The sequence below is a fragment of the Athene noctua genome, chromosome 3 (assembly GCF_965140245.1).
Source record: "Athene noctua chromosome 3, bAthNoc1.hap1.1, whole genome shotgun sequence".
NCBI classification, from domain to species: domain Eukaryota; kingdom Metazoa; phylum Chordata; class Aves; order Strigiformes; family Strigidae; genus Athene; species Athene noctua.
In genome coordinates, this window is record NC_134039.1 from 29,328,885 (window position 1) to 29,348,708 (window position 19,824).

At 49.5% G+C, this 19,824-nt stretch overlaps 1 protein-coding gene across 1 annotated transcript; it reads right to left on the minus strand.

Moving 5' to 3' along the window:
• Window positions 1-12,474: 12,474 nt before the first annotated feature.
• Window positions 12,475-19,072, minus strand: C1QTNF6 (C1q and TNF related 6). The gene is made up of 3 exons (XM_074901340.1): window positions 18,964-19,072; window positions 14,845-15,082; window positions 12,475-13,348 (listed from the first exon to the last, which is right to left on the minus strand). Exons 2-3 carry the CDS (start codon window positions 15,074-15,076, stop codon window positions 12,801-12,803), a joined length of 780 nt encoding a protein of 259 aa, XP_074757441.1. The 5' UTR covers window positions 15,077-15,082; window positions 18,964-19,072; the 3' UTR covers window positions 12,475-12,800.
• Window positions 19,073-19,824: the final 752 nt, after the last annotated feature.

Genomic DNA, 19,824 nt, shown 5'->3' on the forward strand with positions numbered 1-19,824 from the left:
AGATTCTTATGTAGATTTTTTGATATTTAGAAAGGACTGATGTCACATTGAAGAATTACTCAGCAAGGGTCCTAATGGAGAGCCAGCTCTCCTCTATCTAGCCACCTTTGCTTAACAGTAGTAAGGGATATACCTCTTTGTCAAGTGTGACAGTAATTGATTGACTTTTCCAACACTGTGGAGGGAGGGGTAATGGTCTGACAAATCAGCTAACAGACAGCCAAACACCAATGTATGGAGACAGAGACACTGCCTCAGCATGTTTGATTTCCATTGGAATCACAGTTTAAAATGTACTAAAGCAAAAACTGTGTGGCATAAGTAAGAAAGGGTTTCCTACATAGGCATGGTATGATTGTATCCAGATCCCATCTAATACAGACAAACACACTTGCTGTCAGCACAGTTTTTAGACTTGATTGTGCTACTGAGAATTTGGCACATTGTTAGGAATGTGAGAAGCCAAACAAAACCACGTTGTCAGCAACACATGAGAGGTGTTCTTGTGATTACCTTCCTGTCCCCATAATGGTGACTGAGATGGGTGAACTCAATAGTCAGCATTGTTGTTCAGTGATAAAGCAGCAGGTAAAAGTGTGTGTGGGAGGTTTGGTTAAAGGCATTGTTTGGGCCAGATCGGTGTTTCGGGGGCAATGTAACTTTTAAAAATCCTCAAGGATGGGGCAGGTGCTTATGCACAGGCTCATCTTTTTCCTCTTGTTCTGCTTTTGTTAGAGAAGAGCAGTGCTGCTGAAACTTCTTATTTTCAGCTGCATGTCCACTGAGAGTCTCTGCAAAATGTCAGAGGTAAACAAGAGAACAGAGAGAGTGAAGAGGCGTGAAGAGCAAAAGTATTACACGGTGTGAAAATATCCCAGGATTCATCAACTCATTAGCTGTCATAAGGCTAGCCATATCCCTCCCCTTTGCTGTCTCTCAGCTGGGACTGGAGTCTCAGGCTAACTGGGATGCCTTACCTGTGGTTTACAAACCACTCAGTTCACCAGGGGTGAGCTCAGTGGAGGGCTCAATATATTTATCTCTGTGTCCTGTCCCCACAGCACTCTGGGGTGGAGCAGTGGGAAGGGTGCAGAGCCAGCAGGAGGTGAGGGGATGAAGGCAGAGATACCCTGATGGCCACCAAAATTTGCTTCCTGACAGGATACACTGTGAAGATCTTGAGACGCTCTCTAGGTTAATTCTGGTACTTTCCAAACAATGTTCTTTTAACTATAACCTTTATATTGAATTTCCTGCCATTTGTATACGTGCACTTCTCAAAACTATGATGTTCTACGTCTGCTGTTCTTTTCCCCTTAAATTGTGGTTCTACTCTGAAAAAAGTGTAAAAATGGCCCCACAAGAGAACCACTGTTTAGTGTATCAGTGAGGTCTTTATTGAACTTGTTCATGTTATCAAACTAAAAAAGGCTTTGCTTTGTGTCAAAATGTCAGCCTTGGGCTGACACTAAAGTGTTTTTTTTTCCTCCGACTCCATCAGCCCTAGGGATACTGCTGCTATAGGCTTAAATGCTGCCCTCAGGTTAATCTCCATCTCCATGTTTAAGTGGAGAGGCATTTAAAAGCAATGGAGTTTAAATTCTGGGATCAGGTACTACCAGTGGAGTAACCATGCCGAGCAGCAAGTGTTAAACCCACATACACAACAGATGATATTCCTGAGTTATTTCTCTTCCAACTTCTGTCCCACAGAGAGTGTCTGATAGATCTGTCTGATAAAAGTAGAAGACATCAGGTATACACACGAATACACAAAATGTTCAAAAGTAGGTATTTCCTAGCCCTGTAGTCTATGGAAGAACATGGATAAAAGCAGTAGGAAGTCGAGGCATTTGCAGGCACTCTCACCTGTGCCAAGTCTGGGGTCACAAGAGGGAGAAAACAGAAGAGGTGTTCACTTTAACTCCCTGACAGTGATGGTCACAGGCCCAGAGAATTGAGGAAAAAAGGGTGGGAGGAGAAGCACGCTACTTTCGAGTAGTTTCACTCTTAGCCTGTCTGGCTGTGAAGACACAGCTATGAATTCATGAGCATGAGCATGGGACAGTCACAAGATGCCCCCATTCAGGACTTGAGCCCTGGATCCTCATTATGTTTGGGTTGAACTAGACAGTGTCAGGACTTCAGTCTGCAGGGCTGGAACCCACACAGCAGACTTAAGGCTTGAGAGAGCTCCTGAGTTTAGTTGTCTGCCTCCCTGATGGTGATTGTGGTGCCACAAGGGCTGCTGAGACCTCAAGTCCCTCCCTAGAGACACTAATGGAAGGCCTGGGTTGTCACCCTGGGCCTAACAGTCTGTGTCCCTCAGTACCCCTGGGCTCAGCAACATGAAGAAAGGCCAGTATTTATGCCCTTGTCCGAGCCTGTGGACATAGTGTGTGAGGCACAACAGGTATCTGAGCCATCACAATGTGGCAAGCGATCTGTGTCAGCTGAATCATGCTGTCTGCATATGCAGATGGCTTAGCCTGGCACACCTGTGATGGAAAACTCACCAGTGTGAACTGTAAGGAAGGTGGTGTACCCATGGGACTGTCAATGTATTTGTACAGTTCTCACATCCTCTCTGCATCTCAATTTCCACAGCAGAGAAAGGGCGTAAAGGACATCTTCCCATCTTCTTCAAGAACTGAGATTCACAGACCAGGTACCAGATCCTGCATTGTGTGCAGGTGTTCACTGCCCAAGTCTGTAGGGACATTAATAACTTCTAGTTTTAAAACGTGCCTGTTCAAGTCCCTGAGTGTTCCCCTGGTGTTGAATGCTGAAGATGCATCACCAGAGTGCCTACTGAACTTTCTCACTAACCTGTATCGAAGAGGGAGTGCCTGTGCAGGTTGTATGATCTGCAGGAGGGCAGCACCGGATTCAGAAACCAGCCTTACACCAAATCTGTGCCTGAGCAAGATAATGAGCTGAATGCTGGTTGATTTGCTATTCAGCAACAGCAACTGCTCTCATCCTTGAGGGAAATTATTACCTGTTACCTGGGTGGTCTTGGAAAGATAAAGCCCTGCTCTGTTTTGCAGCCTGATAATTGTTACATCTCTCTCTAAAGTTAGAGGGGCTTGCGTGCAAATGCTTGACAAGTCTAATATGAAGCAAAGATTGCTTCTTGGACTTGATAAATTGAGGAGAATTCAGAGATTGGTTGTACATTCAAAATTGCTTGAAGGAAAGACATGATACTGCAAGAACATTCTTGAGAATAAACCCTCAAGTACTTTGATTAGCAAGTCTTGCTCCCAATTTAATCACATTTACCTTTCTTCTCTAGAGGAAAAAATAGTTACAACAACCACTCCCACTCCGCTCAGAGCTCTTTTTGCTCTTTCTCTCTTTTCTTACCTCTGTGCCTGAGCAGTTTCTAGAAAAAGAAGTTAATTAGATTGTTGATTTTGTTTCAAAATATGCTTGATGATGTCATGTTTATCCAAAGCACAACCCCCCGCTCCCCCTTAAGCCCTTCCAGGGGTTACTGAATTGCAACTATGGCAGTTTTTACTTTTCATGTCATTAAAATGCCTGAACAGAAATTACTTGTTTGGAGGCGCTGCCTGCCTCCCCACAGCTCGGTGCTCAGGAATTGCATTCCTATCTCTCCCCTGGGATCAGTCAGGAGACCCATTTTTTTCCCCTGCTCCATGGTTTCCCAGGTTCAGCACCCCCCATTTGTCCCTCTTATGTCACTGCTCAGCAACAGCGTGGCCAGCAGGGACAGGGAAGGGATCTGACCCCTGTACTCGGCACTGGTGAGGCCGCACCTCGATTCCTGTGTTCAGTTTTGGGCCCCTCACTACAAAAAGGACATTGAATGACTCGAGCGTGTCCAGAGAAGGGCAATGAAGCTGGTGCAGGGTCTGGAGCACAGGTCGTACGAAGAATGGCTGAGGGAGCTGGGGGTGTTTAGTCTGGAGAAGAGGAGGCTGAGGGGAGACCTCATCGCCCTCTACAGCTACCTCAGAGGAGGTTGCAGAGAGCTGGGGATGAGTCTCTTTAACCAAGTAACAAGCGACAGGACAAGAGGGAATGGCCGCAAGTTGCACCAGGGAAGGTTTAGACTGGATATTAGGAAGCATTTCTTTACAGAATGGGTTGCTGGGCATTGGAATGGGCTGTCCAGGGAGGTGGTGGAGTCCCCATCCCTGGAGGTGTTTAATAGTCCCCAGTGCTGAGGGATCTGGTGTAGTTGGGAACAGTCAGTGTTCGGTTAATGGCTGGACTAAATGATCTTCAAAGTCTTTTCCAACCTTGATGATTCTGTGATTCTGTGCTCCTAAATCTTCCCCACGTCAGGAGGCAGAAAATACAGTGTGAAAGGCAATGGCCACAACCAGTGTGCAGGGATGGAAGGAATGGAAGGGAAGGGTGAAGTCCAGGTCCACAACCTGACCCAAGGACTTTAGGGCACTTCACTCCTCCAAGTGATGTACTGCCTTGCGAAACAGATCAGCCCAAAGGGCTCCTCATTCCTCCTGAGAGCTCACCTGCCAGAGTTTCAGCTGTGGGCTTGATCCTCTGAACACTTTTCCTCCTGGGGAGCCCTTTTCTGAGGTTAACTGTCTGCAGCTTGAGAAGGCTTTTGGGTATGGCTGCACACAATTGAAGATCCCATTTTCTGGCTGTGGGGGCTGTAGTAAGAAAGGCTGCTTGTTACTGGAGATTACTAACCAGATCCTGGTGAACACTGCCAGACCACCACTTGGAGAAAAGACAAGCAGTGTGGAAATTACTATTTTCCCCACTATGGTCTCTGAGGAGCCTGAAGGTGCTCCTTGAGAGATACGACACAGAGCCCTTTACATGTGATATATTTCAGGTTCCTTCCTATAACAGAAAGCCCAGGCCACATCTCACATCTGCCCCATTGACTGTGCTTGTATTTTGGAAACAGGATGTGTATGTCTCAGGGGAAATGGGACTTGGTCACTTGAGAGAAAGACAAGAGCAGGGTGCCACTTTCCTCTTCTGTTCCTGAGAGTGGCATGCATGCACAGGAGGGGAATGCCCCTTTGAATATCACCATTCCCTGTTGCTGCAGTACCTCTCGCATAAGAAGAAGGAAAGAGCACAGAGCATTGAAGCAGTTCATCATTTCATCCTCCCTCTCCCTGCGGCTCAAAAGAGCAATTGCAGACCTTGCAGCCAGCACTGGGCTAGGAGGGCTTTTTTAGGCAGGGTGCCGTGCCCCGCAATTGGGAGCAGGCTGTGGAGAAGGTGTGGGGGGGGCATGCCCTCTGCCTGCACCTGTGCACACATTCATGCACACAAACACAAACACACACACACATGCACACATAGCTGCCGCTGAGTGGGGAGACACCAGGGTACATCAAGCACTTGGCTCCACTCAAATGCTTACCCTGGAAACAGGCCAAGGACAATACGTGTACAGGCACCAGGGTCTCTTCCCTTAGTCATGGTCTATGCAGGTGAGACCTTAATTCTAAGGGCAAATTTGCACTGTTGCTTTTATGTTTCAAGGACAAGGGTGTCAGTACATTTCCCCAGTGCTGACCTTCCCTGCAGCCCAAGAGAAAGCACCCCTCCTTTCTTCCTACTCTCCCCACCCCCTTTGCAAGCAGTAGGTTCCTTCATCAGAGATGCTCAGTGTCCAGAGGGAAGGTTGCTGTTGAAAAGGACTGCTTGGGGCTTTTTTCCCTTTGGTCTTGGAAATTATGCTGGCAGCTTGGTGCAGTATCTCTCCCTCCTTTCCCCTTCTGCTACCTCAGCCCCTGCAAGGGGGGAGAAAAAGCGTGGGCTGTGGAAGGAGTTGTGGTCCCCAGATGTGTGAATTGCTGCTGGGTAGAAATAGCACACCACGGACAAACAGCAAAGCAGCTCAGCTGAGAGCCATCGCTTTGGGCTTGCGTCACTGACCTTTTCCTCTCGCCCTTCTCAGTCCTCACCTGGCCCTCCCACCACTTCCCCTGCACTTTGCACTCAGAGAGCTCTCTGCACAGTGGTTTGCAATGATGAGGAGGGCTGGCACAGGAGTGTAAAGGAGGGGGGAAGTGGAAAAAAGCAGCCCTGCAGCAAAGAGAAGGCAATGCATCGATCCTCTCTCCATTTCTCCAGAGCTTAGGTTGCCACTCTTCAGGACAAGAGAGTCACAGGCTGAGACAACACACCACTGTCCCTGACTGGTCTAGCCATTTTAATGAAGGCACAGCTGTTCTGCCTCCACAGCTGGCAGGGTTGGGGATGTGGGAAGAGAAGCAAGCCTGTCCTAGGGTCAGAGGAGCGCTTCAGACTCTGGTATATCATGAACAAATGGAATTTAAAAAAAACATTTCAAAGCCTTGCGGGACCAAGCTTGAAATGTTGTACCACTGTAAAAGCCTGCATAAGTCTTCTAAAGAGTCAGACAGTGTCACCAGCATACCACATGGAGAGCGGCAGGAATCGTGGCAAAGCAAGGACTTGGGAGGTGTTTTGCACTGTGCATGAAATGGTAATTCTGTGGGCCTTGGCTCAGAAGATCTGCTGAATTGCTGCCTGTGACTTCAGGGGACAGGGCTTGGTTACCTGGGAAGTCCTTTCCAGTGATCTGCCCCATTCCACTACTTCAAGAGAAGAATTGAGGACACATGGAAAAAAAAAAAAAAAAAAGTGTCTGTAGGGGGGAATGGGAGGATGGCATAAGCCCAGAAAAGCATGCATGGAGCAAACAGGAGAATGCAGCGACCCTCAGGCACCCCATGGAAGATACTTTGCTCAAGCCTTGCTTTAGTACATTGTTGTGTCAAACACCTGGAGGGTAGTTTGGACTTCAGAGTAGGGGACCAGAACAGTGAAAATTATGCCTGCAGGATGTGTGTCAGTTAGATAGGAATCCTATTGTCCTCCTTTTTATCCCTGGGCACTTTCTTCCCCTGGCTTATTTGAAGCATTTTATCTGTCCTTAGTAGCAACCAGTGAGGCTTGGACTCATCTGCTGCCTCAGAGGTGCACTGCAGTTTTCATTGTCTGGACTCCCTGGCAGTCGAGGCACTTCAGCAGCTTTAAGACTGATACAGGTCAGCCTCACTACTCGAAGACATGGATGCAAGTATGTTCATGTGAATCAAGAAACAACCTAGTCCTTGCCTTCCACTCATCCAGGGCTGGATTCCCAGCCTTCCCAGGTAGATGGGGAACCTTGTACTCCTTATCTTCTCCAACCCAAGAGCTCTCTATCCTGCTCCCTTCCATTTTAGCCACTGTAAACAGAATCTGGGAAAGGTGGGAGATTTTGCAATAATTCCCCAGTCATCTCTGAGTTGTGACACAAACTCAAGAGATGGGACAGTCTGTGGGTTGAGAAACTGTCAGAAGCCTCAGATTTAAAACTTCTGCCCTGGCATTCACAGTGGTATAACTGCAGGGAGAGACATCACAGAGGTCTTGTGGGAAAAGAGGTGAGGGAGCTGTGCTTATACTGAAGAGGCTTGGAGCCTCAGCCCTCCTCTACCCACCTCCTGATAGCATCTTCAGAGTGAGACACGTTCACAAAGGGTGACAGTTTCCGTTGGCAGGAAAGTGAGAGATGTCCATATGGGGCTGGTACGTGCATGTGTATACATGTGTGGGTGTCATAGCAGAGTGCACATCGAGCTGGCCTCTGAAGCCTGGCATGGTTCAGCAAATGCCCACTTTCCCATTGTGATCAGAGGAGGGCCATGCTACCCATGCAAGGTGCTGGAACAATCGCCCTTGGCAATGCAGCTGTGCCCCACAATCCACACAGCCATGGGCAGGGTCCACATCCAGCCCTTTGGGCCCAACAGCATCTCCCAGCCAGCAATGGGAAAGGGAAGGTGAGAAAAAGGAGATCTGGGGCAGGTTCAGCCCATTGCTGGCACCTGGCTGTTATGCACTGGGTGGAGGGAGGCAGGGGCTCTGCTTGCAGCACTGGGTAGTGTTGGCTGGGGTGTTGCATCACCCCCTTTCCCTCCCTGGACTCTGGGACATAAATATGGCTGAGGTGTGGGTGAAGCAGTTGTCTAGGTGCTTTGGGAGGGAGCAGGCTGGAGCAGAGGGGAAACAGTGTGGCAGCCCTCTGAATGGTTCACAAATCCCTGATGTGGGGCAGGCCCTGCACCGTGGCTCGAGGGGCTGCCAGAGACATTTCCCGTGGCTGCCCCACCTGTGATCAGGGGAGATGTGGAGCCAGGTCCTACTAACCTGAGCCCCTGCTTTCCCTGGTACTTTGGGTGCAGGCATGTCCACCTGTGCCCATCTCAGTGCCCCCAGTAGGGTCAAAGGTCTTCTTTTATATTACTTTTCTTGCCTCGCTTCTCTCTTCTCCTTTCCCACAACTATCACAGGGCAAGGAGCAGGGCCTTCATCTTCTCCTGAGCTGGCCCTGACATGCACTTTCTTCCCAGAGACAGCATCATATCCTGACCTTTACCTCCTCTCTACCTGTTCTCTCCACTCCCCCTTCCCCCCCTCCCACTTTCATACCTGTAAGACCACAAACCCGCAGGAAGCCAGTTTAAAGAGCCAACCCCTTGGAAGATACCTCGAACAATCTTGAGACATGGCCACAGAGCCCTTTGCAACAGAGCCTGGGCCCGTCTTTCAGCAGAAAAGAGAGGCATGGCCCCGGGGGTAGTGCTGTAGCTGTCCATCCCAGGGCATGCTTCTTGCTTTACCCAGGAGAGAGGCTGTCACCAACCCCAGGCTCACATAACAGAGGGCAGCCCCATTGCATGAAAAGGACTCGGTCATGGGGTGAATGAAGTGAATGGAGATCTCGTGGCCTTCAGGGCATGGCTTCACCCACAGGCAGGGCAGCAAGGCTGGTCTGACCCGGTCTAGCCCTCATTCCTTCAGCAGCACTGCAGGGTCAACCTTGCCTGAGCTGAGCCTCACCTACAGCAGCTCCCCAGTCCGGCATCCATGGTGTGATGGATGACACTGGCTACAGACTCCATCTTTCACCATGCATTGTAGCCCCAATCGATTTTGCTGAAGAGACTCATCGGGTGGCATTTTCCTCTTCAAGTGGGAAGGCTGAAGGATTACATCATAGAAAACTTTTCTAGAACTTCTGGCTACACATTTTCACTTCTCCCTCCTCCCTCACTCCTCTCCATTTGTAAGTGTGACAAAGTCACCTCCAATCTACCAGCATCTCACCTCAAGGGGCCAGGAACATGCACAAGTGCAACATGTCCTGGGGACAAATTTCTGTCTGCTTCCTCAGAAGTAAATAAAAACCACAAAGAAATACGTGCTCTGACCTGACAAGAGTATTTGCTAGAATATATATCTCCCTAGTTCTGGACCTGTCACAGGGCCAAAGAGACTTGTAAGGATGTGTATGATTATGTTTTCTACCCCTGCCAAACAAAGCGTCTGGTATATGTCAAACCACAGGAGAAACTACATGAAGATAAACTCAAAACAGAAGGTCCTATATGGGCATCTCCTTTTGTTTTCTTGTTCATTCCTCCATTTCATCAGAAGTCCTCTCAGTCCAAACTCCAAAGTTGCTAAACAAAACCCCACTTACCTCTTCAACTTGCACTGAAACCTCCAAAAGGCATCCTCTTGTCTTTAGGACTCTACTTCTCCTAGATCTTCCACTCAAGCCTCCAAGTCTCCACTCCTCCCTCATGGATTCCCATTTCCACCAACTTTAGGGACAAGACAAGTGTCTTTCCATCTCTGCCCTGAACCTCAATCCTTTCTCATCACACACAGGTCCTCCAAAAATGTGTGTTCAGCTTAACTCTGGAACTGCCACTCACCCCATTGTTAGCAAGCACAAGTGTCTAGTCAACAGTTTAATGTTCCTCTTACATCTGTACTTCCTGGCTTTCACCTCTGGGCAGACAAAAGAGAAACACCATAGGGAAAATAGAAAACACACATGCTTACTAAGTACTTGATAGAAGGATGTGCTCAAAATTTCACAAGATAAAGGGTCTGATCCACCTTGACAGAACTCCAGCATTAGCCCAACCTTCCTCAATATAATGAAGTACTTGAATCTTACAACCCACTGTATTGTCCTTGGATTTTTTTTTTTTTAATTTCCAAAGAATCTTTCGTTGAATTTGCTCAAAGCTTTTCAAGCAAAGAGGAGAGGGTTGTCATAATTGGAAGTGTTGAAGCAATAAATATCTTCAAATCTCCATAAAGGAAACAAACAGAAGATTGCCAAGGGTTGCCCAGGGAAGTTTCAGGGCTGAGTTAGACTTTGTACCTGTCTTTTTCAGGTCACCAGAGTTAGAAGGAATAGTCTGGGAGGGAAAAGCAGATCTAAGTGCAATACAACCAGGGAAAAACGTTTAATATCACTGAGAAAAAAATATATACAAAAGTTCTTGGAGTTTGGTTTTGTAACATAAAGCACCATTAATTCCACAGTACATTACAACTCAGCCTACTACACCTTCCAGAAAGCACCCAATACCCCTGAAATCTGATTTAGCACCAAGGGATCGCCATCTTGTTTAGCACCAAGGAGCCTGTTAAACACATCCTTTGGTCCCCCTGCCCTCCTCTCTCATGTGCATCAGGCACCATCTGGCTGCTCATGGGTACAACATGAGACCTATTATTGGCATTTAAACACCAAATAGAAAAGGAGGAAGAAGAAAATTTGTTTCTGGAAATATTCAGTGTTAGAGAGGCTTGCTTCTCTTCAGAGAGATGCAGGGGCACTATAGACTGTAAATAGACAATATCTGGGTTTGCAGCCTGCTGAGGAAGAGAGAAAGGGATTCACTCCTGAGCATCACCTCCAGAATGCTGCTTCCTCTCTACTGCCTGAAATCCTGTCTCTGAACAATGCCACATGCTTGACCTGCTAAGGGAGTAGAATAAACTCACAGTGTCCTTTAGTTCCCATGTTACCATCACCACATTTTTCCTGGGAAAAACCCAGATTTGCCCCAGTGAAACTTTTTTTCTAATACCCATTGCCTCAATGACAGTGGTGGGGAGGATGCAGGGCAAAAAGTGTTTGAAACTCATTCCAGTCTGTAACTGCTTCCTTAGCAAAGCAGGGAGGGTAAGTAAACGGGCAAGAGAGAAAATACCCTGTAATTCTCTCAAGTTCATTTTTAGTATTTAGCCTGAGTCCCTGTGCCTTTGCCATCCTGGTCTGAGTGTACCAGACGACCTAGTTCTGTATAATAATGCATATCTCCTATGGGAGAGCTCTGGTGGTCCTAGGTGCTATAGATCATGGCTAATCATGAATCCACAGAAGCTAGTTAAGTCAGAAGACTTCATTATCAGTAATGGGCAGAGGAGAAATACAGTTTCTCCTGCTTTTCCTGTCCTGAAACAAAAACCATACAATTCTTGGCACTGCTGTTTACAGGACCATCACAACATGCAGAAGTAGTTTTCCCAAAGTGCTGAGTCAGCGTCACCAGGTCTCCCCGGACCATAGCAACCCCAGAGGGATGTGAGTGAGCGCAGTGTCAGACCAGTACAAACTGTACTAGAAAACTACTGCTGGCACTCCTTTCCCATTTCAATATCTCCAACCTGACAAGAGGAGTGTGAGTTTAATTTAGCCACACGCTCTTATGAGATTTCCAGAAAAGGGCACAGAGCATGTGGCAGGGAAGCTTTTAACCCTGGGGTGAGGTGCTGTAGTCTCACCTCTATCTCTTTTCCATCACAGAGGCAAAGAGGTGCCAACCTGACCAGGTCTGGAACTGATTTAAGTGCAATTGCCCTTACAGCCTCCAGCTCAGGTCCCTCAATACCAGTGTTGGAGAACCACCTTCAGAAGGACAATGAATGGCATGCAGGAGCCAGGGCTTGACTCTCCCCTGTGTTAGGGACGACTGCTGATACCAATGGAAGGGCATGGGTGCACCTCTGCCAAAGAAAAGAGCAGATTCGGGTTCGCTGTCTGGACTAGCTTCTCACAGCTGGAGAACCAATACTGAGTAGCATCCCAGAGGAGGTTTGGGAGGGAGGTTTGGTACGGTTGTTACCACTTACAGGGTTGTCTCTCTCTTTCTCATTCTGTACTTATGATCCCTAATGGGAATAGAGTGGTGGACTTCACTGATTCAATGGCAGATGCCTCTGAAGGGTCTGGCTGAGTGTCTGGCTTTTCATCTCCTCAAAGATCTAGAGCTAATACAGAGAATACTCCCACTAGGCCTAGATTTTACAGTCAGCCTGGACTCTGTGACCCAGAAGAGTTTCTAAGAAAGCCAATGACATACATCAAAAGGCCAACAGTCCCCTTTCTGGAAAGACAGTACCATCTCTCACTGCTCCTATATTTTCTTTGCATTACAGGAGGACATTGGACCCCAGGCCACTCTCCAGACTATAGGTGTGAGAGGTGACATTAAGGCCATGTTGCAGGCTGCAAACCCAACATGTCTATTTGGGACAGAGAGGAACCAGGATGCACCTGGGTGGTGGGGACTTTCTAGCCCTTTCTACAGGAGTCCTTTGTGTATGAAGCCCCAAAGATGGACACATACCCAGGAGCAGCATTTTGACTTTCCTCCTGCTCTAGAACCCAGAATGCCAGACACAGTTTACTGGCAGATTTAGAATAAGCCAATAGCCTAAATTGGGCTCATGAGGTGAAGGGAAAAAAGATGGTAGTATCATGCTGTAAGTGGACAGATACAGGCCTGGCTACAAGAGAGTGTGAGGTGGAAGCCAGTGCGGCAAGTTTCACACTCAGTGCCTGAGACTTGACAGGCCCATTTCCAAGTGATTTGCAGTGGTTGCGGGCAGAAAAGAGAGAAAGAGAGGAAGAAGGAAAAGGCCAAAGAGGCTCCAAGGAGGAGGAGTGGCAATTAGTCAAGGCTGGGCTTGACCAGGTACCCACTGAAGGTGATGTACACATCAACATCATCACTGTAAATGGCATTCTCCCGCTCCCGCTTGTAGAGCCTCACCCAGATCTCATCATTTTCCTGAAGCTCCAGCATGAGGGTCTGGCTCTGCATGATGCTGCGGTCACTGGGTTGGGCATACAAGATGACTGCCTCTTCTTCATTGTGCATGATGTGCATGTAGGTCTCCTTAAAGTTCCAGGTGTGGACATTGAGGCTGAAATAGTAAAGTCCACCTACGTAGCAGTAAAATTTGCCATTGAACATGTCAAAGTGGCTGTAGAGGTTGACGAAGACGGTGTCGAAGATCAAGACCTGGAAGCCCTCACTGCTATGCAGCGCTTTCTTGCGACCAACGGAGAATGCAGCATACTGATGCTTGCAGGGGTCTCCCGCTGTGCCCATCTGTCCTTTACTGCCTTTCTGGCCCTGGGCACCTCTCTCACCTCGTGGTCCTTCTTTGCCCCATTTCCCTGGCATACCAGGCTCTCCCCGGTCTCCTTTCTCTCCTGCAAGAGGAAGCAGAGGACACAACTCCTGTGTGATAACAGAGGGAGACGTGAAGGTGGTGGTGAGAAAACCTAATGAGGAGGCATAGGAATGGTCAAGGAAGGGGCAGTGTCAGAAGATGGAATGCTTGTGAGGGTCACAATATCATTGTGCTTCATGGGAAAGGAGCTAGTGGAGCTGAGTATGACCTTCTCATATGAACTCCTTGCTCATCACGATACAGCCTTGCTGGAGGCAGTAGGACCTGTCCCTAGGAGACTTCAGCCTGGGAGGGATGAGAGTGTAAAGTACCACTGGGGCTTTTGACAACTTCTTCCTCCTCCACACTCCTTTACCTCCATCACAGCACCTTCACACCTACACACCTATGACCCAATTAACCATGCAGTGTACACACCGTTCTTGCTGTAGGCTGGAGAAGGGGAAGAAGTGCTAATGCCTGTGGGAGAATATGACTAGAGAGACAGTGAGGTGGGTCAGAGGCACAAGCTCCAAGTCAGACTTGGCAGATGGGGCAGTGCAAGTTAGAGGACTGGTACTTTGACAATACCAGCATCTTTTGGGCATCCTTTATAATTAATACTGCAATTCTACCCTCTCACACACTTGGGCAGGCATCAATACAGAGAAAGAGCAGCACCAGGATGTACTTTGTGTATAGAAAGAAGAGATGGGGGTCAGAGGAGCCTCCAGCACAAGTGACAGCATCCCAAATTTGGACCTTGTTCTTTCCCTCCTGTCCATCTCTGGAGTGGTACTGCAACACCCAACTCTAGACCAGGCCTCCATCTGCCCCAGACACGCTTCTGAGCTTTGATGGATTGCAGCTATTTCCAGGCTGGGCAGGGAAGGGGGAGCATCTCCCCAGCTAGCCCAAAGGAACCACAAAGCAATGATAAACGAGTGAAGCAGGATCCAGCTGGGAACAGGCTTTTGCCCACAGCAAAGACTAAAAGGGGAGGCCTGAAGGGAGGAGCTGATCTAAAACAGGGAGCCTTTTCCCATTAGACAAGCCAGCCACAGCAGTGTGGAATGAGCTGGAGGTTACTGCCAGTTAGCCTGGAGGTGCTTGCAAATAGCTGCTGCGTCCCCTTGCCCTCCACTATCTCCAGAATTCATGTGACCTGTGAGCTGGAGAAGGTTTTCCCACAGACTTCCCCAGTGCCAATGCCTACCATCCAAACATGCTTATTTTGCAGCTGGATAGAGACTGTGCCTTCCCTCAGGCACTACAGGACTCTGTCGCAGGCAGCATCATGAGACACAGAGGTCACAGCACAGATATGCACTGACTTCCCTCCTCACAGGCTACTCTTGATCACAGCACAAAACATCTAAACCGTGGGCACAGTGTGTGTGGGCACATATGCTTCAGGATGGCACCTGGCAGTCTGTTCGCATGACCAGCATGCCAGCAACCCAGCTGTCACCTCCACTACAGTGCCACCAGTCCCTGAGCAGGCCTTGGCATCCCAGGGCCAAGACGGGCACTTACCCTTCAGTATGGTGATGTTGATATAGGGACGGACCTCCGGCATTGGGTAGGGCAAGTGGTGGTGGCTGAGAGGGAGCGGTGGGGCATCTGTGGAAGAGTCCAGTGGGTCACAACAGCGCTTGCAAGCACCAGGGGCTGGTTCTGTGAGGTTGGGTTCATCAGTGGGTGCCCCAAGTACAATAAGAGGGAGAAGAAGGAAGGCCAGGGGTGTGCGCAGGTAAATTATGTCCATGGTGACCTGGGAAGATACAAGGAAGTGCCAGAGTGAGGTGTAAAAAGGGGAGGACACGGGGGATGGAGCACAGGCCACAAAACATCTTTCTGTGGCTGGAGCCAGCAGTGGGACAAAATGGCATTGTCCTGTGGAGGGAGTTCACATGTTTGCAGACCCTGAAGGTTCAAGGCTGCGATCTGAGTAGCAACCACATGGCCCAAGAGCATGCCCCATGCCCTTCTGCCCAGACAAATGGAGACTAGGTGCTAACCCTGGAAGAAGGCTTGGCCCTCACTAGGCAAACCACTGGAGCCACTGGAAGGTTCAGTTCCCAGGCTGGGATAGAGGAAGGAAACATGGCAAACCACATGGCCCTTTTAGAAAAAACATGCTCTGGTAGGCTGCTGACTGTGGGGAGGGCTGTAAAAACCTTCTCCAGTTCTCCGGTTACTAGGTATCAACTCTTTACAGGAGTCTAATCCAATGATAACCCTGTCCCAACAGGAGTCTGACCCACATCTCTCTGCAGAGAGGCTCCTTGTCCTGTGGGATGGGAACTTAATTTCAGCCCCCTCCTTCCCCCTACCAAATCCCATCTCTTTCTGTGCCTCAGCCCCCTCCTACCAATGCTCAGTTGTATTCTCAGCCAGACCCCAGCACCTTCCCAAAGGGCTGCTTGCCTCCTCTGAGAGGAGCCGGCAGTGCAAGCCTTTGCAGACAGACCACAGGGCAGCTGCTCCACTGCAGAGTGAGAAGGAAGCAAAGCTCGGAGCAGGCAGCCTTCAGAGAAGTATGCTTACGAAAGACAGACATGCAAACAAGCTGAGAAAGCCCCTTTCACAGCCTCTGCCCCCCTTCCCTCTGCCTGCACCCTAGCACAGCATGGCAGCTCACCCCACAGGCTAAGGGCTCCCCTCTTTGGTTCCCCGCCCCTGCTCCGAGGGCTCCCCTCCGCCTGCAAAGCCAGCCTCCGGGCCCATGGCTTTAATAAAGCTGGCTCTTGGCACAGGCACTGCTCAGTGCTGGCTGGGTGCACAAGCTGGGATTGGACCTGCTCCCTCCCCTCTCCTCTCCCTCCCTTTCCCTCCCTGGCTTTGGGCGCTCTCCGCTGCAAACTGGCTTGAGGCTTGCGTTTCAGTGCCTTTTAACTCTTTCCTAGGTAGTGCCTTTTCCTTATCTGTATTTTTGTTTGCTGTTTTTTCTGCCTTTTTGCTTCCAAACAGCCTAGCCCTGGTCAGCAAAATGCAGGTAGCACAGATTTGCACCCCATGCAAAGGGTGGGCAGGCAGCTGAGCAGTGTCCCTCCCTGAGCATCTCAGAATGGGCAAGGTGAGTGCATCAGTGCAAGAGACAGACTTCCCTTCAGGTGGGATGGTACAGAACTCTGCCCTCACTCCTTTCACCAGTCCCTTGTCCTGTGCATTAACCCTTCACCTATCTGGCCATGCTCTCTCCCCAGCTGTGCCTCTCTCACTTATAGTCCCCAAACTACATCTTTCATTCTGCCCTGCATTGTTTCTTCTGCGCGTCACTGTGGCTTCTCGCTCCAGGCATGATATTTCTAGCATGCTCATCTGCCAACTGGGAGAGGCATCAGGTTTTTTCCCTCATGGGTCATCCCCTCCTCCTGGGCAGGGCCCCAGGCCTTGCACTCTAGTACACATCATCCCCCATCACATCCCACAGTTAGGTCCCAGGCTGAGCAGTTCACAGGGGAGGGTGTGTGTGGCCTGAAGTGGGAAGCTGCCTGCCAGAAAAGCTGAGGACTTGGAGCAAACCCTGGCCATGATCTTTGCCCCCAACTGATGTGCTTGTGCTGTTGGGGTGAGCACTCTGTGGTTGCACCAGAACCTGTGAATGAAGGGTATTTGGGGGGGAGGGGGGGGGAAGAGTGCGGAGGGGGACAGGCAGGAGACTTTCCTTACACTGCAGAATATTGGGAAGAGGATTTTGGGGATCCTACCCTGCAGCAAAACTGGATTTGGGAACTTATACCCCGGGGGGTGCACATATGTATCTTTTGGAGGCAGAAGTAAGGATGAACAATAGCTCTCTTTTGCAGACACCAGAAGCGCCAAGTCAGCACTGCTGCAATTTCCAAGAGGAGCTGGAGAAGGCTCCAAGGTTTCTGAGGGTGAAAGGGTTTTGTGAGTGTCTATGTGTGCTTGGACTTTTTTTTCCTGTTTTCATCTCCCGTTTGTTTGGTTTTGGAATGGGAGGCCCCGCTTCCCAGAGTGGCTGGCGTTTGGCAGGACCCCAGCACCACTGGAGAAGCAAGCGGAAAACTCTGGGAAAATATGTGCTGCAAGCTGGAGGGAAGGGAGGAAGGGGGGCTGTGAGGCCTGGAGATATTCTCAGGCTGTCTGTCAGCCTGGAGCTCAATGAACATGGAGTGAACATGTCTCCCAGCTGGGGCAGCAAGAAGAATAAGAAATTTACTGCTGTGTTCATGAGTTCCTCTAGCCATGCTCCAGCACTGACATGCAATGAGACCCATTGCAGGTCTCCCACATCTGCCTGTGCCTCAGTTTCCCCTGCTGGAAAATGAGAGGGGGAACGGTTAGGGCAACACGTCTTGCTAATGGAGCCTTGTCAGCAGACAGAAGCAGGTTTTTGTTATCAGTTGTGTTGTCTACTCTTGCCTGCTGCTGGTGGGGATTTTGGCAGCTGACAGTACTATTGAAAGCCAATAAATTTTCTGGGGTGCATGAAAACTTAGAGATTGACACTGAAGACAAAGTTCCTCTGTCCCATCAAAAACATTGCAGTGCCTCATTCCCTCAGGTTTTCCTGCCTGACTTATTTTCAAATATGACATTATCCCCTTTTGCAGCTCTCAGCCTTATGTCTGGCCCCCTCTCTCTTTCCAAGTAGCAGGGAGGCCATTGTCCTCATTTCTGTCCCACATTTCCACTTGTACTCCCAAGTTGCTCCCAACCAAGCAAATGTTCTTCATGGAGAACCTCATCAGCTGGGGCCTTTGCCTTTGTCTCATCAGACTGCAAGAACAGCTAACAGTGGGCAGTGAGCAAGACTTTGTATTTAATGTCTCATCTAGCTGAATAGGGACCCACAGGGAGCCAGCAAAGACATGCACTGGTGGCATTGTCCAGCGGGGCAGCAGTTTATGCCAGCAGAGACACATTTGCCAGGGTAATATTGCCCTGCTTCCTGAAGGGAACTGGCTGTACCAGCAACATTTGCCAGGGCAGCCACATTTGCAGGAGGCTTTGGCTTGTATGGCCAAGTGCTCAAAGATACGAGTTTTGAGAATGCTATCCAATAACCCTGTGCCAGCCACACTTTTAGGTGTAACCCAAGCCTGAAGGCACCTTGTGTGCTCAACAGTCTTCCCTCTGCCTCATCAAACACTCTGTCTTGGAAGCAGCCCAGGGAAGCTCTGGCCACACTGGACTGCAACAATCCCTGCTCAAAAGCAGCTGCTTCCTCCTCCGTCTACATTTCCTCCCTTCTCCTGCACCCCCACCCCCCCCCCCCCCCCCAACATGGGCAAAGTAGGGGGTAAATCCTGGCTCTTCCCAGTGACTGCTTCCATCTTATTAACCTTCTCTACCACAGGTACAGAAGGAAGCAAATGACTTTGATGTTTTCTCCCCTTTCCAGCCCCTGTGTACAGCTCAGTTGCCCTGCTGCACATGTGGATACCCTGCCCTGCTACACATACTTGCATCCACACACAAATACCCACACACGCATCCTTCATGGCTCCTCCCTCACCAAAACCTCTGGAGCAAAGGTATCATCAACACCAAGAAGCAGAGAAACAGCTCCTTCTCTTCCCCTTCCTGGCTGCTTCTCCTCCATCGCAGCTGCTTTCCCTTTCCCCTTTTCCCCACCCCTCTGCCCCGCCTCTCAAAGAGCATCAAAAGCGGAGGACCTCTTACCTCCGTTCCCCTCTGGAGGGGTCCTGCGTTGGATTGTCCGTATCCTCAGCTGCTCCTGGTTAGCAGTGCAGGGAGAGCGGGCTGGTGGGGCCCAGCTGACTCCAGCCAGATGCTCGCCAAGTGTTCTTATGTAATTACTGTCTTTTCCATCCTGCCTCCAAGGCCTTTGTGAGAGCCTCCCCCGCCCTGTGCTGGCCCGTGTCAGGCTTGGCTCTCCCTCCCTCCCTCCACCCACCCTGCATCACATCACGATTTGCTCAGCTCAACAGCTGATTCCTTCTGGAAGCAAAGTTCAGGCTTTTGGCTACTGCTGTTGCTACCCTTGGAATGAGAGCTCACGTGTTTCAAGAGCTAGGAAGCACTGCTCTGCGCTCACCTCCTCTCCATCACTGCCTGACCGCTGCCTTACCTTTTCCTTGCTCTTCTGTAGTGCCTGAAAATGGAGAGGGGTACACTTGAGATATGGAAAGGTGGCAGTGTGGTTTTATGCTTCAATACTTCGGGGTGCCCTTGGATTACCCTGTAACAGCAGTTGACCTTCTGCTGTATCAGGATTGCTGATCATCTGGCCAGGCTGCAGAGGGGATTGGGAGGAGTAGAAGACCTTTAAAGGTCCTTTCCAACTCAAATTATTCTATCATTCTATGATAAAACAAAACTTTTCCAGGCTGTGCACAAGGCTTGTGTAACAGCCAGGCCTTGTTACCCAAGAGCACCAACGTGATATAAAATTACTGGCTTAGAATATCTTGTACGTTGCTGAGGATGGGCAGGGCTGTTGGATGTCAGCTGCCTGGCTACATTTCTGTCATAACTTCTGCCCGTGTGGGGCCTGGATCAACCAGGAATAACACATTCCCT

What these genes read in the sequence shown, in the direction of transcription:
- C1QTNF6 (XM_074901340.1), bottom strand. Translation starts at nt 15,076, where the DNA reads ATGGACATAATTTACCTGCGCACACCCCTGGCCTTCCTTCTTCTCCCT. An exon ending in CAACATCACCATACTGAAGG is followed by an intron (nt 13,349 to 14,844) that starts GTAAGTGCCCGT and finishes TTCCTCTTGCAG; the next exon opens with GAGAGAAAGGAGACCGGGGA.